Raw genomic sequence first — 18,920 nt, 5'->3', positions numbered from 1 at the left:
GTGCAAATACTGAAATTTGCATTTAAACGCCGGCATTCCTGCGAGTTTATGGAAAGAACCTACACAGTCTTTGATGTCCTTGCCTCCGTTGGATTCACATCAAGGAGCCTCCCCAGAAAAAGTGATGCCTCTGGCTTGGTGGAGAAGAGTTGCACCTGGATGCAGGGTAGATACCAGGGTCACCAGGAGGGAACTGCATAAGAGAGGAAGTTCTCTGGCTTGGGGAAGGGAAGCTTGATGTGGTCTCAACCCAGAAAAGAAGAGTACATACCAACAAAGAAGCTCTTGCATCTCCATGAAGGCTGGTCTCATGCTTAGGGTGCCCCATGCTCAGGGCTCTCTTTGTAGCAGGAACTCCTTTGCATATTGGGCCACACACCCCTGATGTAGCCAATCCTCCAAGAACTTACAGGGCTCTTAGTCCAGGGCCTACTGTAAGCTCTAGAGGATTGGCTACATCAGGGGGATGTGGCCCAATATGCAAAGGAGTTCCTGGTACCCAAAAAAAAAAAGCCTTGGCCACGTCTTACTTTCTTGGGCAGAGCATATGGCGTTCCCGGTAAGCCAGAGAAGTGGAGGGCCTTGAGCCAGCAGAGAGAAGAAGCGCTTATTCCAGGCCCTCGATTCCCGTTCTGCTTATTTTGAGTTGGCAAGGCCCAGAAGCTGCACTTCTTCTACAGCTCCTTTTACGAGACCTGCTTCTAATCTTCAACTTACTTTTAAAAATTGGTTTTATTTCTTTGGCCAGAAGAGCGGAGGAGAGCTTTGTTGAACACAATAGTCCCCATTTTTTGATGATGAGAGCAAGACTGGCTTATATATTCTCCTTCCCTTCTCTTTCAAAAGACAAGTTTGAAGACCCCCCCTCCCCGTATGTGTTAATGTTTCCATGGGGGCTCTTTAACATATTGCAATTTGTTTCTTGCCCGTTAACTGAATTTCATTCTCAAGTCCTGGTTTGCTGGTAAGAAACAAGATGCAGTTTGTTAGTGAAGCCTAGCTTGGACCCCTCCAGATACTGCACTTTTCGTTTTTCAAGCCAGAAAGTCTTCCGTATCAGCTCCGTGCACCAAGGAAAGGGGAGAGAGAGAGAGTGCAAATGTCTGAAGATAAACCGGGGCCATTCTTAGACAAAATCTAAATTTTGAATGCAATCTGACACTTTAATTGACAGGCCCAAGAAATGGACACATGGCCCAAGCATCATTTTTGCATCCTTTTGGATTTCTGGGGGTGGACAGATTCTGGTGACTTTGGTGATTGATTTTCCCCCTTCCTTGGCCCTAATAATTCCAAGAAGGGCTTTTTTGGGGGGGGGGGGTAGCAGGAACTCCTTTGCATATTAGGCTACACCCTGCTGATGTACACAATCCTCCGAAAGCTTACAGTAAGCCCCGTAAGCTCTTGGAGGATTGGGGGGGGGGTGTAGCCTAATATGCAAAGGAGTTCCTGCTACAAAAAAAAAGCCCTGATTCCAAGTAAATGGCAGGGTGTGTGAATGTATCTGGCTAGTGTGGAGGATATGTCAACCGCAAATTGGTCATTGCATAGGACAATGGGATCTGCAGCATGAGCCAGCAGAGAACCACCCACCACCCCCATTCTCTCGCTCTCTTTAACCCATCAGGGCCTGGGGTCTTGCAGGAGGCAAAGGGAAATGTTTTTTGTTTGCTATAGAGTTCATTCCCTCTGTTTCGTGCTGAGACTTGCCAGCAGTTTTTTGCTATGATGCGACTTGGTAATTAATTAGGTGTCAGGAAGGGGCCTGGAGGGCTTGCCCCATCTTCCTTTTCACGCTGCTCCGCACACAGGCTGTCTGCTGCAACGAGATGCCAGGGGAGCTCAGGCCCCAAGCTCTCTGCGCTGCTTGGCATGCCACGTCCTGCTCACCTTGCCCTGATGCTCTCTGTCAAGTTCAGCACCTTGCCCAGATCACAGACTTGAGTCAGATCTTGCCTGTTGAATGGGGTCAGCAGGGGTAGAATCTCTTCCTAAACAGCAGCAGCTGCCTCCTGCTCCAGGGCAGGGGGTTTAGCAAGTGGCTCCAACCCAAGTTTGCTTTTCACGTGAGGCATCTCTCAGAGGTGGTCTTTGGGCACAAAGGGGCCTTGACTCAGGGCAGCAATGGATCTGCCTGCTCCTTTATGCCTCACTTTCTGCACACACACCTGCTTCCAAAAGCCAGCCACAAGCTGCAGAAGCTGTAGCACCGCCACCCACCTTTGGCCTTGGGCCTGAACGAGAAAGAATTACGTTTCTCCCTTTCTCACAGTACAAGAACTCGTGGACACTCCATGAAATTGCTGAGCAGTCAGGCTAGAATGGATAAAAGGAAGTCCTTCTTCACCCAAAGGGTGATGAACACATGGAATTCACTGGCACACGAAGTGGTGGCGGCTACAAGCATAGACAGCTTCATGAGGGGATTGCATAAACATATGGAACAGAGGTCCATCAGTGGCTATTAGCCGCAGCATATTGATGGAACTATCTGTCTGGGGCAGTAATGCTCTATATGCCTTGGAAGGGGCACTGTGGGAGGGGTTCTAGCGTCCTGGCCCCACCAATGGACCTCCTGATGGCACCTGGGTTTTTTGGGCCACTGTGTGACACAGAGTGTTGGCCTGGATGAGCCCTTGGCCTGATCCAACACAGCCTCTCTGATGTTCTTATGATGTCTGTGCTCTTGGGGGGGCAGGCAGAGAAGTGGGAAAAGGCAATATTCAGCTTCCTGCCATCATGGCAAGTTTCTGGCAGCTGCTGGATTGCCTGGAAACCAGAGCTGGCCCTGGGAGCATCTCACTAGCTTGATAGGATCCCTTTCTGGAGCGATCCTGCCTCCCCTTAAGCAGAGTAATAATACCCAGTTTGTCACTGGCCGGTTGTGGCCCATCCATCCTCATCTCTAAACTGTCTGATGGCTTCGCTCGGGAGGGATGCGGGGCCCTGCTGCGCTGGGCATGTTGAGGGCGGCAGAATGTGGGGCACCCCTTTGGAGCCTCCACCTTTCCTTGAACTCCCCAACAAAGCTGCTCCTGTTTCTCCCTCACCTGCCACCTCACCAGCTCCATGGGCTCCGCTGGCTCCAGGTCTGCCGTCACTGATGATGTCTAGCCAGATCAGAACAAGAGTGTCAGAAGACAGGTGTGGCTTGGGAATGGGGCTTTCACCTGCTTATCTTCTCTAGAGTAGGTGGAGAGCCAGACTGAACTCGAAAGAGCCTGGCCCCCGCCCTCCTCCCATTGTTCTTCTTTCAAGGGCTTCTTAATTCCAATCCCTGGAAGAAGCATGCAGAAGACGGAGTGTGCTTGTGCCTTGCAGCGTGGCCTGTTTTGTTTGACATGGGGAAAGGGGGGGTACCCAGAACCTCAGTGGGAGAGGGACCGATCCCCTTTGAGAGCCAGTTTGGAGTTGTGGTTAAGTGTGTGGAGGACTCTTATCTGAGAGAACCGGGTTTGATTCCCCACTCTTGCACCTGTCAGAATAGCCTTGGGTCAGCCATAGCTCTTGTGGGAGTTGTCCTTGAAAGGGCAGCTGCTGTGAGAGCCCTCTCAGTCCTACCCACCTCACAGGGTGTCTGTTGTGGAGGGAGAAGAGATAGGAGAGTGTAAGCCGCTCTGAGTCTCTGATTCAGAGAGAAGGGCAGTGTATAAATCTGCAGTCTTCTTCTTTGCCCTTGGCGAATCCCCACTGGCCAGGCCCTGTGCCTGCCTCTCCAGCTGAGTTTGCCTACAACCCTTTTGGATGTGTGCTTGAGGCCAGGCTTTCCACAGGAGTTCCACATCGCTTCAGCCCCACCGACCTCACAGGGTTTCTGTTGCGGGGAGAGGAAGGGAAAGGAAATTGTAAGCCGCTCTGAGTGAAGGGCAGGGTATAAATCCAATCTCTTCCTCCTCCTCCTCTTCTTTCTCCTCTCATTTCATTGGAGAAAAAGCCTTTTCAGGTCTTTAAGGCTATGAAAAGGGGCCACGGTTCATCTGCCAAGCATGCAAAAGGTCCCAGATTTGATCCCTCAGCATCTCCCGTTGAAAGGACCAAGGAATAAGTGATGTGAAAGATCTCAGCCTGAGGCCCCGGAGAGCCGTTGCCAGTCTGAGTAGACAGTACTGACCTTGATGGACCGTGGGTCTGTTTCAGTAGTAGGCGGATTCATGTGGCCGGTGCAATGCAGAGCTTACAGCTGGGGACCAGAGCTGTTCAGAGAGCGCCGCGCAGCAAGCAAACAGCTACTGAGCACGCTGGGCTTCTGCCAGTGTCGCTGCAGATGACGATGTTGTGCAAAAGCCTCCGGAAGAACGGCTGCCATTCCAGAGGTGACAGGGAGCTGAAGCTCTGCATTTATGCCACAGTTGCCTTTATGGGCTCACGTGACCTTTACAGGCTCATGTGCAGGCAGCAAGACAGTATGCACCAGAAAGTGTCACGCTGAAGGTGTGACTGGCTCAGGGACGGGGTTGATTTCTTCTGGCTGTCGCCGGCTTGCGGTCGTAAGGGCTGGGTGGGCCCCATCTGTGGCCCAGGACTGTGGAGTGCCTTGTGGAGAACCAGATGGCATCTTGGCTGTGCCTTTCCGAAGGAGAGTGTCCACCGCTCAGTAGACCACATGTTCCGCTGGCAGGTTTAACCACCAGCCAAATGGATCGCAGGGAGCTACGTTGGGCAGGACCCTCTGCTTGAGTTCCCGGAGAGCCACTGATGGTCAGAGGAGAGGATAATGGACCAAGAGGGTGGCTTCAAATGTTCTTAAGAATAGGGTTTTGTCTACTCCACTAATTCCACCTGTGGGCTATCCAGAAGGTTATTTATTGCCTTTTGTTTAGAACCTTTTTAATGCCACCTTTCCACTCAAATTAGGGCTCCCTAGGCAATGGTAGTTTCAGAACACTTAACAATATATTGTTTGAACAATATAAACAGAAATAAGTGAAGGCTGCAGTTCTTAGAGTTGGCGGAGGGGGTCACTAATAAGCAGAGAGGGAAGAGAGCTGCTTTCCTGGTTCTACCAAGCAGGTGGGTACTTACAGCTTTGGGGCACATGGTGCCAAGCCCCAAGACTGTGCTGGGTAGGCAGAATCCTCCCATCTCTTTCCAGTCCTGAGCAGGTCTTTGTGACTCCTCCTCCTTGATCACTCTATCCTGACCTTGCTCAGAGGCCCCGAGTCAGCCTTCCCGGATGCCTGAGAGATTCTGCAGTTGGTGTAGCATTATTAACGCAGGGTAAACTGCCACTCTGAGCTTTCTGTCCCTCACAAGCATGGGGGGGGGACCCATCCAGCGTCCTAAGCCTCTTCCTGAGGGTTCCCAGAAAGTTTGGAAACCCATTTCAAATTCCTAATAGCCAGAATCAAAGCTTTGGAAGCCACTCCTGGGTGGCAAAGCCCACACTCATAAGTTCCAGCACCAAGCTGTTAAGGTCTGCTGGAAGTTCAAAATGGTCGGAAAGGGGCTGAATTATTATTGCTTCCCTCCCAAAGAATCCTTGGAGCTGTGGTTTTATTAAACACTCCTGTCTCCTCCACGGAACTACAATTCCAGATAATCCCAAAGGGTAGGGATTTGTAAACTGCTTTGAAACTGGTTTCAGTTGGTCACTCAGGCTCCCACGTGGGGGTTTTTTTACCCAAATGGATCCCACCTTTAACGGGAGTCTCCGCACAACATAATGCTTCTTCCAGACACAACTTGTGGACCTCCCAGGGTTTTGAGATCCAGCTCAAGAAGATGCCTGTAAGCAGAGTGTTCTTGCGGACCTGTAGCTCATCTCCACTCCCCAAATGACAGGCAAGCTCTGCATTTTGAGCCCTCCCATTGTAAGGCCTTCTCCCCTCCCTTTTTACAGCTGGGAAAAGGGGGTGGGGCGTGTGATTGTTATCACACAGCACTTCTTCTATTCCATGACAAATTTCATTCGGTAGCCTTTGGGATCTACATGAGCCCTGTAGCGCAGAGTGGTAAAGCTGCAGTACTGCAGTCCTAACCTATGCTCACGATCTGAGTTCAATCCCGGCAGAAGCTGGGTTCAGGTAGCCTGCTCAAGGTTGACTCAGCCTTCCATCCTTCAGAGGTCGGTAAAATGAGGACCCAGCTTGCTGGGGGAGAAGTGTAGATGACTGCGGAAGGCAGTGGCAAAACCACCCTGTTGAAAAGTCTGCCATGAAAACGTCATGATGCAACATCACCCCGGAGTCGGAAATGACTGGTGCTTGCACAGGGGACTACCTTCACCTTTTTTTAGCCTTTGGGGAAGGACTTTTCCAAACTTTTTAATGTCTACCAGGTCACCCCTTTCCAGGTCCTTGTTAACACTCCTGAAAGAGAATCGAGAAGTTTTGTGAGTCAGAACCACTTGTCGAAGAAGCCATGCTGATTCTTCCTTAGTACGACTTGTTCCTCTTTATGGTTGATCTTTTATTTTAAGTTAACAGTTTGTTGGGAATAGATGTTAGCCTGTTCGACCTGTAATTTATGAGGTGCTTTTTACAGTATCGTCTGCTTTCTTGTCCTTTGATAGGAATGCCAGTTTTAGGTGTAAGTTGCAAATTGGGACATAAACCATTTATTTATTTGTGGGATTTCTATCCCCTCCATCCCAAGGCAGGCTCTCAGGGCAGGTTACAAGAAGAATACATTTGCATTTTTAAGGTATTCTTGAGAATATGCCATGTGGATACCAGTGAGCGCTTTTTGATTTCCTCTGGAGCAACCAGACTCGATTCCCCACTCTTCCATATGAAGCCAACTGGGTGACTTTCAGTGTTCCCTCTAAGCTGAGTTAGCATGAGCTAGCTCACAGATTTTTAGCCTCCAACTCACACATTTTTGTCTTAGCTCAGGAAGGCTGACCCCAGAGCGCAATAATTTATGCAGTACCTCACAACTTTAATGCCAGCAGCTCACAAAGTATCATTTTTGCTCACAAGACTCTGCAGCTTAGAGGGAACATTGGTGACCTTGGGTCAATCACAACTCTTTCAAAGCTATCTCAGCCACACCTACCTCGCAGGGTGTCTGTTGTGGGGAGAGGAAGGGGAGGTGATTGTAAGCCACTCCAGGACTCCTTCGGGTAGTGAAGGGCAGGGTGTAAATCCAATTTTCCACAGTGAAGGCAAATGCAAAGAGCTCGTTCACTTCCTCTGCAGTCTCTTTGTCTTCCTTTAGCAATCCTATGTTGTCCAACTGCTCCTCCCTGATATTTGTTTTATTTGTTGTCACTCCCGGTGCATTTAAATAAATGATTAATTCTTTGTTTTCACCACCTGCTCCTCAGATTTGTTTTGCTGCCTTCTGTTTGCCTTGCCAGAGGCTGAGCTCCTTTCTGTTGTCCTCCTTTGGACTAGATTTGTGATTTTTTTTTAAGGGGAGCTGCTTTATCTTTTACGACTTGCTTGATTTAGAAGAAGAAGACAACCGCAGATTTATACCCCGCTGTTCTCTCTGAATCAGGGTCTCAGAGCAACTTACAATCTCCTTTATCTCCTTCCCCAACAACAGACACCCTGTGAGGTGGGTGGGGCTGAGAGAGCTCTCCCAGAAGCTGCACTAGCTATGGCTAACCCAAGGCCATTCAGCAGCTGCAAGCAGAGGAGTGGAGAATCAAACCCGGTTCTTCCAGATAAGAGTCCACGCCCTTAACCACTACACCAAACTAGTTGATTAACCAAGTTGGCATCCTCTGAGCGTTGACTCCACCTTTCTTAATCTCACTGGTATCTCAAGAATACCTTAAGAATGCAAATGCAGAATGGTTTATGTCCTAATATGCAATTTAACACCTAAAACTTGCATTCTTGCCAAAGGGCTGGAAAGCAGAAGATGGACTGTATCTGTCTGCCCTTACCTGGATAGCCCAGGATAGCCCGGTCTCACCAGATTTCAGGAGCTACGTGGGGTCAGCCCTGATTAATATGTGAATGAGAGACCACTAAGGAAGTCAGCGCTGCTACGCAAAGACAGGCAAACTACCTCCGTTTCTTACTTTGAAAACTCTGCAGGGTCTCTGTAAGTTGACTGTGACTTGATTGATACCATATATGGTGGAAACTGCCAACCGATCATGGATTTAAATCCATAATCTCCCAGGATCTTGACTAGATCTTGACTCTCTTTGCTCTCCCTTTCAGCTTTCTTCTGGCTGACTCCTTTTTTTTTTTAGAAGTTTCTTCTTCTGTATCTGTATTGGGCTGGGGGAGGGGAGTAATTTTTCATCTACAAACCTGAAGAGCAGTTGGTTGCTATTCCCAACAGTGCATACATCTCACACCAGGTCTTAAGCATCATTCAGGATTAAGTGCAGGGTATTCCTCCCTTCTAACTTGTCCACAGCACAATATTTCTGGGGGCTTAGAAGCTGGCTCTCTGAGTTGAGTATGTGTGAGCATGCACGCATGGCGGGGGAGGGGGGTGCATCTTGAGTGTGCTGCAGCCTGTTTTCGTGGGTGCTCTGCTGAAATTGTTTTATCATCTCCCGCTAGTGATTTTAAAGTCTTCACAGTGGTGATTGTATAATGGTGACTTTTTATAAGTTCTTAGTTTTTGATCGTTAAGTCGTCAGGTGTGTCTGACAATGTGGGGTACAAAATTAAGTAAATGAACCTATTAAATGATATAGCAGCAGATGCTGGGGATTTCTCTTGGACCTACTGTGTGCTAAGTGATTGCTCTGAGCACCAGTTCAATGAACGCACACACCTTAACAAGAGAGCAGAGTCAAGCCCAGCTGCCTCTGTCAGTAATGTTAGATAACTGGAAAATGAATCAGTTTAGTTCTTAAGCCTTCTGATTTCATAATCCAACCTTCTCTCCCTTCCTTCCTTCTTCCCTTCCCCCTCCCTCTCTTTCTTCCTTCCTTCCTTCCTTCCTTCCTTCCTTCCTTCCTTCCTTCCTTCCTTCCTTCCTTCCTTCCTTCCTTCCTTCCTTCCTCTCTGTCTCTCTCTTTCTTGCCTCCCTCCCTCCCTCTCTCTGTCTGTCTTTAAAAAGTTTTTTATTGTAACTTTGATTCACTGACTTTGCATTTGTTGATGGTACTTTTTTTTTTTCACATGACCTTTAGTAATTCTGTGGAATGGTAGCATCAGTGTGTTATAAATGACAAACAAAACAGGAAGTATGCTGTGTGAAAACAGTAGAAGGCTCCAACCCTTCCACATTACGTTGTCTTAAGTGAGTTTCGCACCAGCCTGGAAGCCATCATTACCCCAGTGGGAGAATCGGTGCCCAGGTCAAATTAGACATGCATGTGTTGTGCCAGGCATCCCCCTTCACCCCTTGAACCAGCACATTCCACCAACTGTCCTGGATTATTCCCCCCTCCCCATCTTTCTCCTTCTGTCCCCTGCTGCTTGCCTGCTTCCTCTGGAGAGGAGGCTCCTGTCCCTTTATTTTCCTTCAGTATGTTGGGGTCAGGTAGACCAGGGGTCCCCAACCCCCAGGCTGTGGACCAGTACCAGTTAGCAACCGGGCCGTGAGTTGTATAATTATTTCATTATATATTACAATATAGCAATAATAAGTCAATGACATTGGATCTATATCCTGCCCTCCGCTCTGAATCTCAGAGCGGCTCACAATCTCCTTTATCTTCCTCCCCCACAGCAGACACCCTGTGAAGTGGGTGGGGCTGAGAGAGCTCTCCCCAGAAGCTGCCCTTTCAAGGACAACTCCTGCAAGAGCTATGGCTGACCCAAGACCATTCCAGCAGCCGCAAGTGGAGGAGTGGGAAATCAAACCCAGTTTCCCCAGACCCAAATAAAGTGCACAGTTTTATCATCCCAAAACCATCCCACCCCCACCCCCCCAGTCCGTGGAAAAAATGTCTCCCACAAAACTGGTCTCTGGTGCCAAAAGGGTTGGGGACCACTGAGGTAGACAATGTGCAAGGAGTCCTTGAGCCCTTCTGTGGAGTATTTTTAGTACTGATCATTTGGGGTCTTCTGCTTCCTCTCTAAGCCAGGCCTCCAGCCTTTGGGAGGTGTCCATGAAAAAGGAGTTTCCAGATCTCTCCAGTTTCTAGCAGGGAGAAGGAAACCCGGGCAAGCCATTCATTCTCTCTTGTGCTGTGGCGGCTTCACTGGGGGAAAGGGGACAGGCATAGTGACTGGCAGAGCCCAGGCAAAGAAGAGTAGGAGCAGAGACACAGAGGAGGAGCTAAGTAAAATCCATCCTCATGATGGCTCTTAACTCACACAAAGTACGAGAGGCTCTGCAAGGGTTGAGCCAAAGGGCTGTCCAGTCCCGAGTTTGGTTTTCAGCAGCTGGACAGGCGGCCAGTTTCCTCCCCCCTCAGCCAAGTTCACAAGCAGGGCAGCAGCTCATCTCCACTTTGGACCTCACAGCCTGGATCGCAGAAGTATATTGCCTGTATATTTGCAGGCTCTGTATAGGCACCATGGCTAAATGGACGTGTGCCCCCTGAAGCATGCCCCGTAGTTCTCCACAGTGCTAAATGGACATGTGTGCCCCCCTGGAGCATGCCCCATAGTTCTCCACAGTGCTTGTGGGGCCTTACTGGAGAGTAGGTCCGCCTTGGCAGCTCTTGTTTGGACCGGCATTAACTGATAGAGGTCACAAGCCTTCTGTCATTTCCTCCTGGAATTCTTCCAGGCAAAATGTCCTAAATGTCTTTATTTCTCTTCCTTTTTTTTTTTTTTTTGTCTTTCTTGTATTCCTCTGGAAACTTTACACCCCCGCCCTTTTTGACCCCTCTGAGTACCTGAGGCAGCTTGCAATTAAAACAGTAATAAAAATAACAAGGTGGAGGAAGAATCAATACTAAAAGCAGCAGGAAAGGCAGTAAAAGGCACTAAAAACTTTGCAGTAGCAAAATTTCAAACAGCCCGTTTAAAGACCCTTTTGACAGCAGGAGAAGTAGAAATAAAACAGGTAACAGGCACCTGAAAGTGAAGCGGCAGCCTCAGAAACCTCAGTGCAGGCGATGCTTCAATGCACCATGTTCAGGTTGATTTCGAAGGCAGCCCCCCCCCCCCCCACCATGGAGGACAACTCAGTAATCCAGTTGGGGGTGTTACCAAGGCAAGCAGAGCGGTGGCCATGCTCTGAGTATGAACCAGTCTAATCTGGTAAAGGACACCCTGGCCCAATGCTGCCCTCTTCTTATCCAGGGACAGCCACAAATCCTGAATACTGCCAGACCACGAATGTGCTTTCAGGGAGCTGTGACTCCACCCAGGTTAGCTGTACTCCCAATCATGGCACTTCCATCTCACCACCTCAGTATCCATTGTTTTGCCCATCCGCAATCTAGGCAGTGGTCCAAGACGTGTGGCACTTCCCCGGCACCGGGCAGAAAGGAGAGAGATGGGGATTTTAGCATTCTGACAACTCCTGGCTTGAAGTCTCCTGACTGATGCCTCTCCTGGGAGATTTGTTTAGACCAGAGGTGTCAGACTCATTTGTTACAATGGCCAGATTTGACATAAATGGCACTTTGTCGGGCCAGGCCGTGAGCGCCATATAATGTAATGCCACGTAAGGGAGATATAAGCTTTATAAAGGACACAGGCAAACCAAGCGAACGATATTGGGGGGTTTTTTACTCAAAATGCAAATGCGTTTAAAACATTAACGCTCTGACAGTATCTCCCTGATGCTCACCCTCCCATTTCCACCACCCCACTACACATTGGCGTTTGCACAGGGGACTACTTTTACCTTTGCTTTACTACACGTTAGCACAGTATACAGGGACATAATGCAGCCTCTGTCATCCGGCTTAGGGAAGCATCTCTGTCTCACGCGCATGCACACTCTAATCCCCCTGGGACGCTGGCAGTTGGGGGAGGGGGGAGTGCAGCGTTTGCCTCCCACACCCACCTGGACCTTCCACAGTTTAAAGCCGCCTTGGCCTCTCCTTTCCCCCCCAGGAGAGTCTGCCAAGCACTGGGGGCGATGGGGTCAAATGAAAGGGCTCCCAGTTGCCTTCCCTCCTCTCAGTCGATCACCCACCAGGGGGCTTGGGTTGGAGTCACCTTTGAGGCTAGCTCTGCCCAGCCCTGCAGGTCGTTTCTTGCTCTGAGCGAAGGGGCAAACCCGTGTTCTCGCCCCCCCAAAAAACATGTGCTGTGAAGGAGAGCGGGGCAGATGGCCTGCCGCCGAGAGAGGGGCTGGGGCTCACCCTTCAAAACAAGACAGATGCCTTGGCAGGGGCTGTCTCTCCTCGGCCACAGTTTTGATCCGACTGCCTGTGGCACGTGGGGCGGCCCTTGGATCTGCGGCAAAGGTGCGACTCAGAACCGGGTCTCGTGAAAACCTGCTTCTGAGTTCTCTCTCTCTCCCCACCCCCAGCCGACCCACCCTCAGTGCTCTTGATTCCGTTTTCACCCCCCCCCCCCTTTCTCTCTCCTCTCCCCCATCCCCACTTTGTAGGTTATTGCGGCCGACTGCAAGAGGGTCACGGTGCTGAAGTATTTCCTGGAAGCCCTTTGTGGCCAAGAAGAGCCATTGCTGGCATTCAAGGGTGGAAAGTATGTGTCAGTGGCCCCCGTCCCAGACGCCATGGGAAAGGAAATGGCAAGCCAAGAGGGAAAACAACTGCAAGATCAGGTACTGGGTGGGAAGGGCATGCACGGCAGGAGCGAGGCCCCCAGCGGGCCTGGGCCGGCTTGCTATTTATAATGGGGGGAGGCCCCTGCGCAATGTCTCTCGAGCATGCTGTGCTCATGTGCCCCTTCCTGCCAGTCCCACCCAAGAGCCTTTTTCTCTCTGGCTCTCTGGCAACAGCGATGAGTTCCAGATGCGCCTTGCAAATACGATTCAGCGGGGGGAGCAGAGCTTTAATAATGTGCAGCTCCGGCGCAGCAGGAAGGGGGTGGAGAGGAAGAGCAGGGTGAGGGGGGGGTTAGGGTTCAGTCTCAGGATCGAGTTTATAGCAGTGGAGCGGGCGGTGTGGGGGGGGGGACAGCACTGAACAGCAGCCTCCAACACACGTACAGGAAGAGGGATTGGTGCTGGCTCTTCTCCTCCTCCTCCTCCTCCGCCCCCCCCCCCGCCCGGCCCTCCCTCGCTGTTCACATCCTGATGTGATTAAGGAATTTCTCCTCTTGTTTTTTCTGCCCCGGCTTGTTCCTTTAGCCCGGGGTTCTCTGCAGGCCGTGCCTGTGTGTATACGGCGTCCCTGCCAGCCACTCCGCAGAGCTACACTCGGTCTTGTGTAGGATCTCGCAGGGGACAATGGGGCCATTTAGGGGGGGGAAGTCTTTGGCCCCAGGCTGCAGAGCCCACTGCACTCTTTGCAGGGGCCCTCCGTGGATTCCACCCACGGCAAAACGTTTTTTGCTTTACCCCGGGAAAGCCTCGCAAACTATACGTGTCGCAAACATGTGCCCGCTCGGGGCGCTTGTCTGCGTGAGCCAGGATGCTCGGGTTGGCCGCGTGCCCCGTGCACACATTCTTGCCGCGTCCTTTCCCATATCGGCAGGAAATTCTTCTGGTAGCACCCTGGCCATTTCTGGAGAGGTGGGAATGAGCTGGGCTCCCGCTCCCGGGGAATTCTGGGGATTGTAGTACAGAAGGGGGGAGTCGGAGTCCCCAGTGCTCAGCGGCCTTTACAGTGTTACAGTTCCAAGGATTTCTTGTGGGAAAAGGTTGCCAAACACATGAATTTCTGTCCTGTCTTGCATCGCAACGCTTCTTTCCCCCCCATTTCTCTCCACCGGCCCCTTCTGCGAGAAGGAGGAGGATGTCAGGATCGAGGCCTTTGAAGAAGACTCGGAGGCCGAAGGCAGCAGCGGAGAGCTGGACATCAGGGAGCTCCGGGCGAGGAAGCAAGCCTTGTCCAGGAAGGTTGCCGAGCAGCAACGCCGCCAAGACAAGATCCAGGTGGGCTGGAGCGGGGGCAGGAGGGGAAGCACCTCAGGACATTGCACAAGAAAGACCAAGATCTTCCCATGTCCGGGAGTGTAGCAGGAGGGGGAAGGGGGGGGGAAACACTTTGTAAAACTCGCCCAAGAGATGTCCAGTTGGGGGAAAGGTGTAGAATTCCACGATGGGCCTACAGAGAGGAGGGGGAGGGGCTTGAGCACACTCTCCCCCCCCCCCCCCCCCCGCAACTAGCCTGCAGTCTTTACTGGAGCCAGCAAAAAGCAGGCTGCGGGACTGGCCAGGGGGCCCGGGGGCAGAGGGAACAGCCATCTCCAGCCATTTTAGACCTATCCAGTCCTCCTTTCTCTTGGAAGCCCCTTTCCCCGAGCCACTCCACCCCTTTACCACGGCTGAACCGGATGATATCAAGCCCCAAAGGTCCCATCGACACCCCACCCACACACACTCAAAGCTGTAGCATCTTCACACCGGCCCTTTCCGAGTAAGACCTGGCCCACGGGCGTTGGCTGCCTGGCTTTCTCTCGACCCCGCTCGCTGGCTGACTCCCCCGAAGCCCAGCGAAGGGTTTCTCAGCAGCAGAGGGAAATTCCACCTCCCCACCCCCACCCACCCCCCCGCGCGCCTTTCCTCCATCCTCTGCAGTGCCCAGGGCCCTTCACTTCCATAACTCTTAATTTCCCAGCCTTGAACGCCGGCCAAACACATCTGTCTAGCCATATGCGTGAACTCTGGAGTCTGTGCCGAGGTGGTTGTAAAACAGGGCCGCTGAAGGCCCTACTGGGAGAGCGTGCACATGTGTGCCCGCTGGCTATTGGCTGCAGGCCCAGAACCACCGCTCTTTGCTCTCCAGGCCCACCGTTGCCTGCCGCAGTGAGCCTTCTGCCTGCCAGGAAGAACAGGCCTGGATTCTAGCAGGCGAGAGAGGGGCGCCCGCTTGCGTATGCGTGTGCGTGCACAAGACAGCAGGAGAGTCGCTGGGTTCCAGCCAGGCAGCAGCGGAACCCAAGAGCTGGGTCTGCTCAGGGCCTCGAGGGGCCACGGCTACAGCAAAGAAACCCGATGGCACCAAGAACCCCGTTAGACAGGGTGGCATTTGGGGTTCTGGCGCTTCAGAGCAGTCGAGGCGAGGGGCGGTGCGTTTCTGAGTGAAAAGAGCGAGGTGCCACCACTCCGAGACTCCGGACATTGTGGTCTCAGAGGAGGAACGCCAGCCCTGCTCATGCCTGGGATTTGGGGAGGTGGGCTTTCACCCCAAGGAGATGGCATTCAGGCTTCAGTGCTTCTTCCTTTTCTCCCCCCTCCCCTCTCGTTTAAAGAAACGAAGCACTCAGAGCATGTGGCTGGGCTCATTGACTCAGTATTTCTCCAGGAGGTGCTGGCTGAGCCGAATAGGGCAGACCTCACTTAGCTGCTTTGGGTGTCCACTAGCGGTCCTGAAGGAAGGGGGATGAATATGGGACAGGGGTGGCCAAACTTGCTTAAAGGAAAAGCCACATAGAATAAACATCTGATGTTTGAGAGCAGGCAGGCAGGCGGTAAGGAAGGAAAAAAGATCATAGAATCATAGAGTTGGAAGCGACCTCCAGGGTCATCTAGTCCAGCCCCCTGCACAATGCAGGAAACTCACAAACACCTCCCCCTAAATTCACAGTATCCGCATTGCTGTCAAATGGCCATCTAGGCTCTGTTTAAAAACCTCCAAGGAAGGAGAGCCTACCGCCTCCCGAGGAAGCATGTTCCACTGAGGAATTGCTCTGTCAGGAAGTTCTTCCTAATGTTGAGCTGGACACTCTTTTAATTTCAACCCATTGATTCTGATCCGACCTTCTAGGGCCACAGAAAACCTTCTGGGGCCACAGATGGAGAGGAAGAGGTGGAAACAAAGCAACTTTAACTTTAAATGCATTCTCCAAGCCAGCTGATGGGGTGGTGAGGACTCGGAGAGCCACACAGTATGTGTGAAAGAGCCACTTGTGGTTCTCAAATCATAGTTTGGCCACCCCTGATACAGGAAGTGGGGCTGGCGGGGCCCTGGGCCCTCTCCACATAGGGCAGTGGCCTTCTCCTGAGGAGAAGCATGCCCAAGTCTGAACCAGACCTGGAGCAGAGACCTCCTGGGAACTCTCCCCAGGCCTTGTGGCTTGTGAAGGAAAACAGGTGGGATGCAGTTGTCACAGGAGATGTTCTGAGCCCCTGCTTCTCAGCAGTAGGTTCCAGGATCTCTCCACAGTAACTGATTCTGAACCACTGGAACAAGTTTCAAGTTTATTTCCATTTATATCCCGCCCTTCCCACCGAGGTGGCTCAGGGCGGCTCACAACATAATAAAATCTAACATAAATTTTGAATTTAAAACATCTTACCCAGTTAAAACAGTAAAATAATAAGACATATAACAGCAGTCTATCAAAACTACACTCAGTTTCCAATGCCAGTTAGCTATAAGCCAGCTGGAAGAGGGCTGTCTTACAGGCCCTGCGGAACTGGCCAAGGGCTACTTCCTCAGCCTCCACGAAGCTTGAAGAAAGTTTCTCAGCATCCTGTGGATAAGAAGCCTGGAGCTTCTGCTCCCCAATATGGGAAGAGGAAGGTGGTGGTGATTGGAGACTCCTTGCTCAGAGGGGTGGAGCCCAAAGTGTGCCGACCGGACTTGTCATCCTGAGAATTTTGCTGTCTGCCGGGTGCATGCATCCAGCACGTGACAGAAGGATTGGAAGACTTATCAAGCCCACGGATTACTATCCCCTCTTGCTGATCCACTTTGGAACAAATGATACTGCCCGTCATAGCCCTGAACGTATTAGAAAAGACTTATGTGGCTTTAGGTCAGAAAGTGAAGGAACTGGGCGCACAGGTTGTGTACTCGTCAGTGCTTCCTGTTGAAGGCCGTGGCTTAGGACGAAAAAGAATACTTCAAATAAACAACTGGCTACGTTGACGGTGTCGTCAGGAAAGATTCAGATTTCTGGACCATGGCTTACGCTTTTGAGATGGTGGTCTTCTATCGAGAGATGGTTTGCACCTTACGGCGGTAGGAAAAAGGGCGTTTGGTAACAGCCTTGCTAACCTAATAAGGAGGATTTTAAACTAAATTGTATGGGGAAGCGAGACAATGATTCAAAGCCTCGTATGATGCCAGAAACTGGGAATAAGAACATTACAGATTTGCAAAGAGTGGCACATACGCTAGGTAATGTTAACTTGCAGGCTTGTACGGAAACTAAACCCTCGGGATGCATAAAACATGGATTCCGATGTCTCTACACTAATGCACAGAGTATGGGAAACAATCAGGAAGAACTGGAAGTCCTAATAAAGGAAGGAGACTATGACAAAATAGGCCTTACTGAAACTTGGTGGGATGACACTCACAACTGGAATATTAGGATTCAGGAGTACAACTTATTTAAAAGGGACAGGCAAATGAGAAAAGGCGGAGGCGTCGCAGTATATGTGAAGGAGGTATATACTTGTGAGGAAATATGTGAATCTGAGCATGGCAGCTCAGTTGAGAGTCTCTGGGTAAAAATAAAAGGAGTAAGAAATAACTGATATTATTGTGGGGGTCTGCTATAGACCACCAAGTCAGGCAGAGGACTTGGATGAGATACTTCTACAGCAGATTGCAGAGTTCTCCAAGAGAAGAGATACAGTGATCATGGGAGATTTCAGTTATCCGGACATCTGTTGAAAGTTCAACTCTGCTAAAAATGAAAAGTCAGATAGATTCCTTACTTGTCTTGCTGACAACTTCCTTTTCCAGAAAGTGATGAAGGAAACAAGGGGATCTGCTATCTTGGATTTAATTCTCACCAACAAGGAAGAATTGATTGAAGAAGTGGAAATAGTGGGCACCCTGGGTAGTAGTGACCATGTGATTTTGGAATTTACAGTTTTAGGGAAGGGAAAAGCTATACGTAGCCAGACATATAGGCTGGACTTCAGAAAGGTAAACTTTGATAAACTTAGAACTATGCTGGGTGAAATCCCATGGTCAGAAATACTTAGGAGGAAGGGGGTTCAGGAGGGATGGGAGTTTCTTAAAAGCGAAATACTAAAAGCACAATCACAGATGATTCCTATGAGAAGAAAAAATGGGAAAAGCCTAAAGTAGCCGAAGTGGCTCCATAAACATCTCTCTGAAGACTTGAAAAATAAAAAAGACTTCTTTAGGAATTGGAAGGAGGGCCTTATAACCAAGGATGAATATAAACAAATCACCAGTGCTTATAGAGAAAAAGTTAGGAAAGCTAAAGCTCAGTATGAGCTTATGCTGGCCAAAGATGCTAAAAACAACAAAAAAGGGTTCTTTTCTTATGTTCAGAGTAAAAAAAAGAGCAAGGACACGGTAGGCCCATTGCGAGGGCAAGAAAGTGAAATTGTAACAGGTAATGAAGAGAGGGCAGAACGGCTCAATTCCTACTTTTCCTCAGTCTTCTCTTCTGAGGGAAATGGTGCTCAGCATGGTAAAAACAGAACATATAAGGAGGGCATGAAGTTCCAACCTAGGATCAGCATAGGGGTAGTACATAAACACCTATACCGTTTTCGCACACAGCTTACCTCTCAATCACAATCCTGTTCCCTCTGCAGCGTCCGGTCAGATTTCCCACCATCTGCGCCGAAGTTACAGGAAGTGCCACGGCTTCTGCGTAGTAGACATAAACCGCTAAAACCCAGTTTACGTTTGCTACGCAAAAGCTGCGGCACTTCCTGTAACTCCGGCGCAGATGGTGGAAAATCCAACAGACGCTGCGGAGGGAACAGGATTGTGACTGCGAGGTAAGCTATGTGCGAAAACAGTAATAGTTTCTTTAAATTAAACTAAGTCCTCGGGGCCAGATGAATTGCATCCAAGGGTTCTAAAAGAGCTTGCGGATATAATTTCTGAGCCTCTGGCTAATATTTTTGAGAATTCTTGGAGAACAGAAGAGGTGCCGGAAGATTGGAGCTGGGCAAATATTGTCCCCATCTTCAAGAAGGGGAAAAAAGACGATCCGGGTAACTATTGACCCGTCAGCTTGACGTCTGTACCTGGAAAAGTTTTAGAACAAATCATCAAACAGTCGGTCCTGGAACATTTA

At 50.3% G+C, this 18,920-nt stretch overlaps 1 protein-coding gene across 2 annotated transcripts in view; it reads left to right on the top strand.

Moving 5' to 3' along the window:
- Positions 1-18,920, top strand: part of SMG6 (SMG6 nonsense mediated mRNA decay factor) — a 118,540-nt gene that overhangs the window by 87,304 nt on the left and 12,316 nt on the right. For both annotated transcript variants that reach the window (XM_060258774.1, XM_060258773.1), the window contains exons 14-15: positions 12,382-12,558; positions 13,687-13,833. In XM_060258774.1, coding sequence (XP_060114757.1) covers positions 12,382-12,558; positions 13,687-13,833 — 324 coding nt within the window. The remainder of the gene's footprint in view (positions 1-12,381; positions 12,559-13,686; positions 13,834-18,920) is intronic.

This window comes from Heteronotia binoei, chromosome 18 (assembly GCF_032191835.1).
Source record: "Heteronotia binoei isolate CCM8104 ecotype False Entrance Well chromosome 18, APGP_CSIRO_Hbin_v1, whole genome shotgun sequence".
Taxonomy (NCBI): Eukaryota; Metazoa; Chordata; class Lepidosauria; order Squamata; family Gekkonidae; genus Heteronotia; species Heteronotia binoei.
The sequence above is the reverse complement of the archived record's forward strand: the minus strand, read 5'-3'. Positions and strand labels throughout refer to the sequence as shown.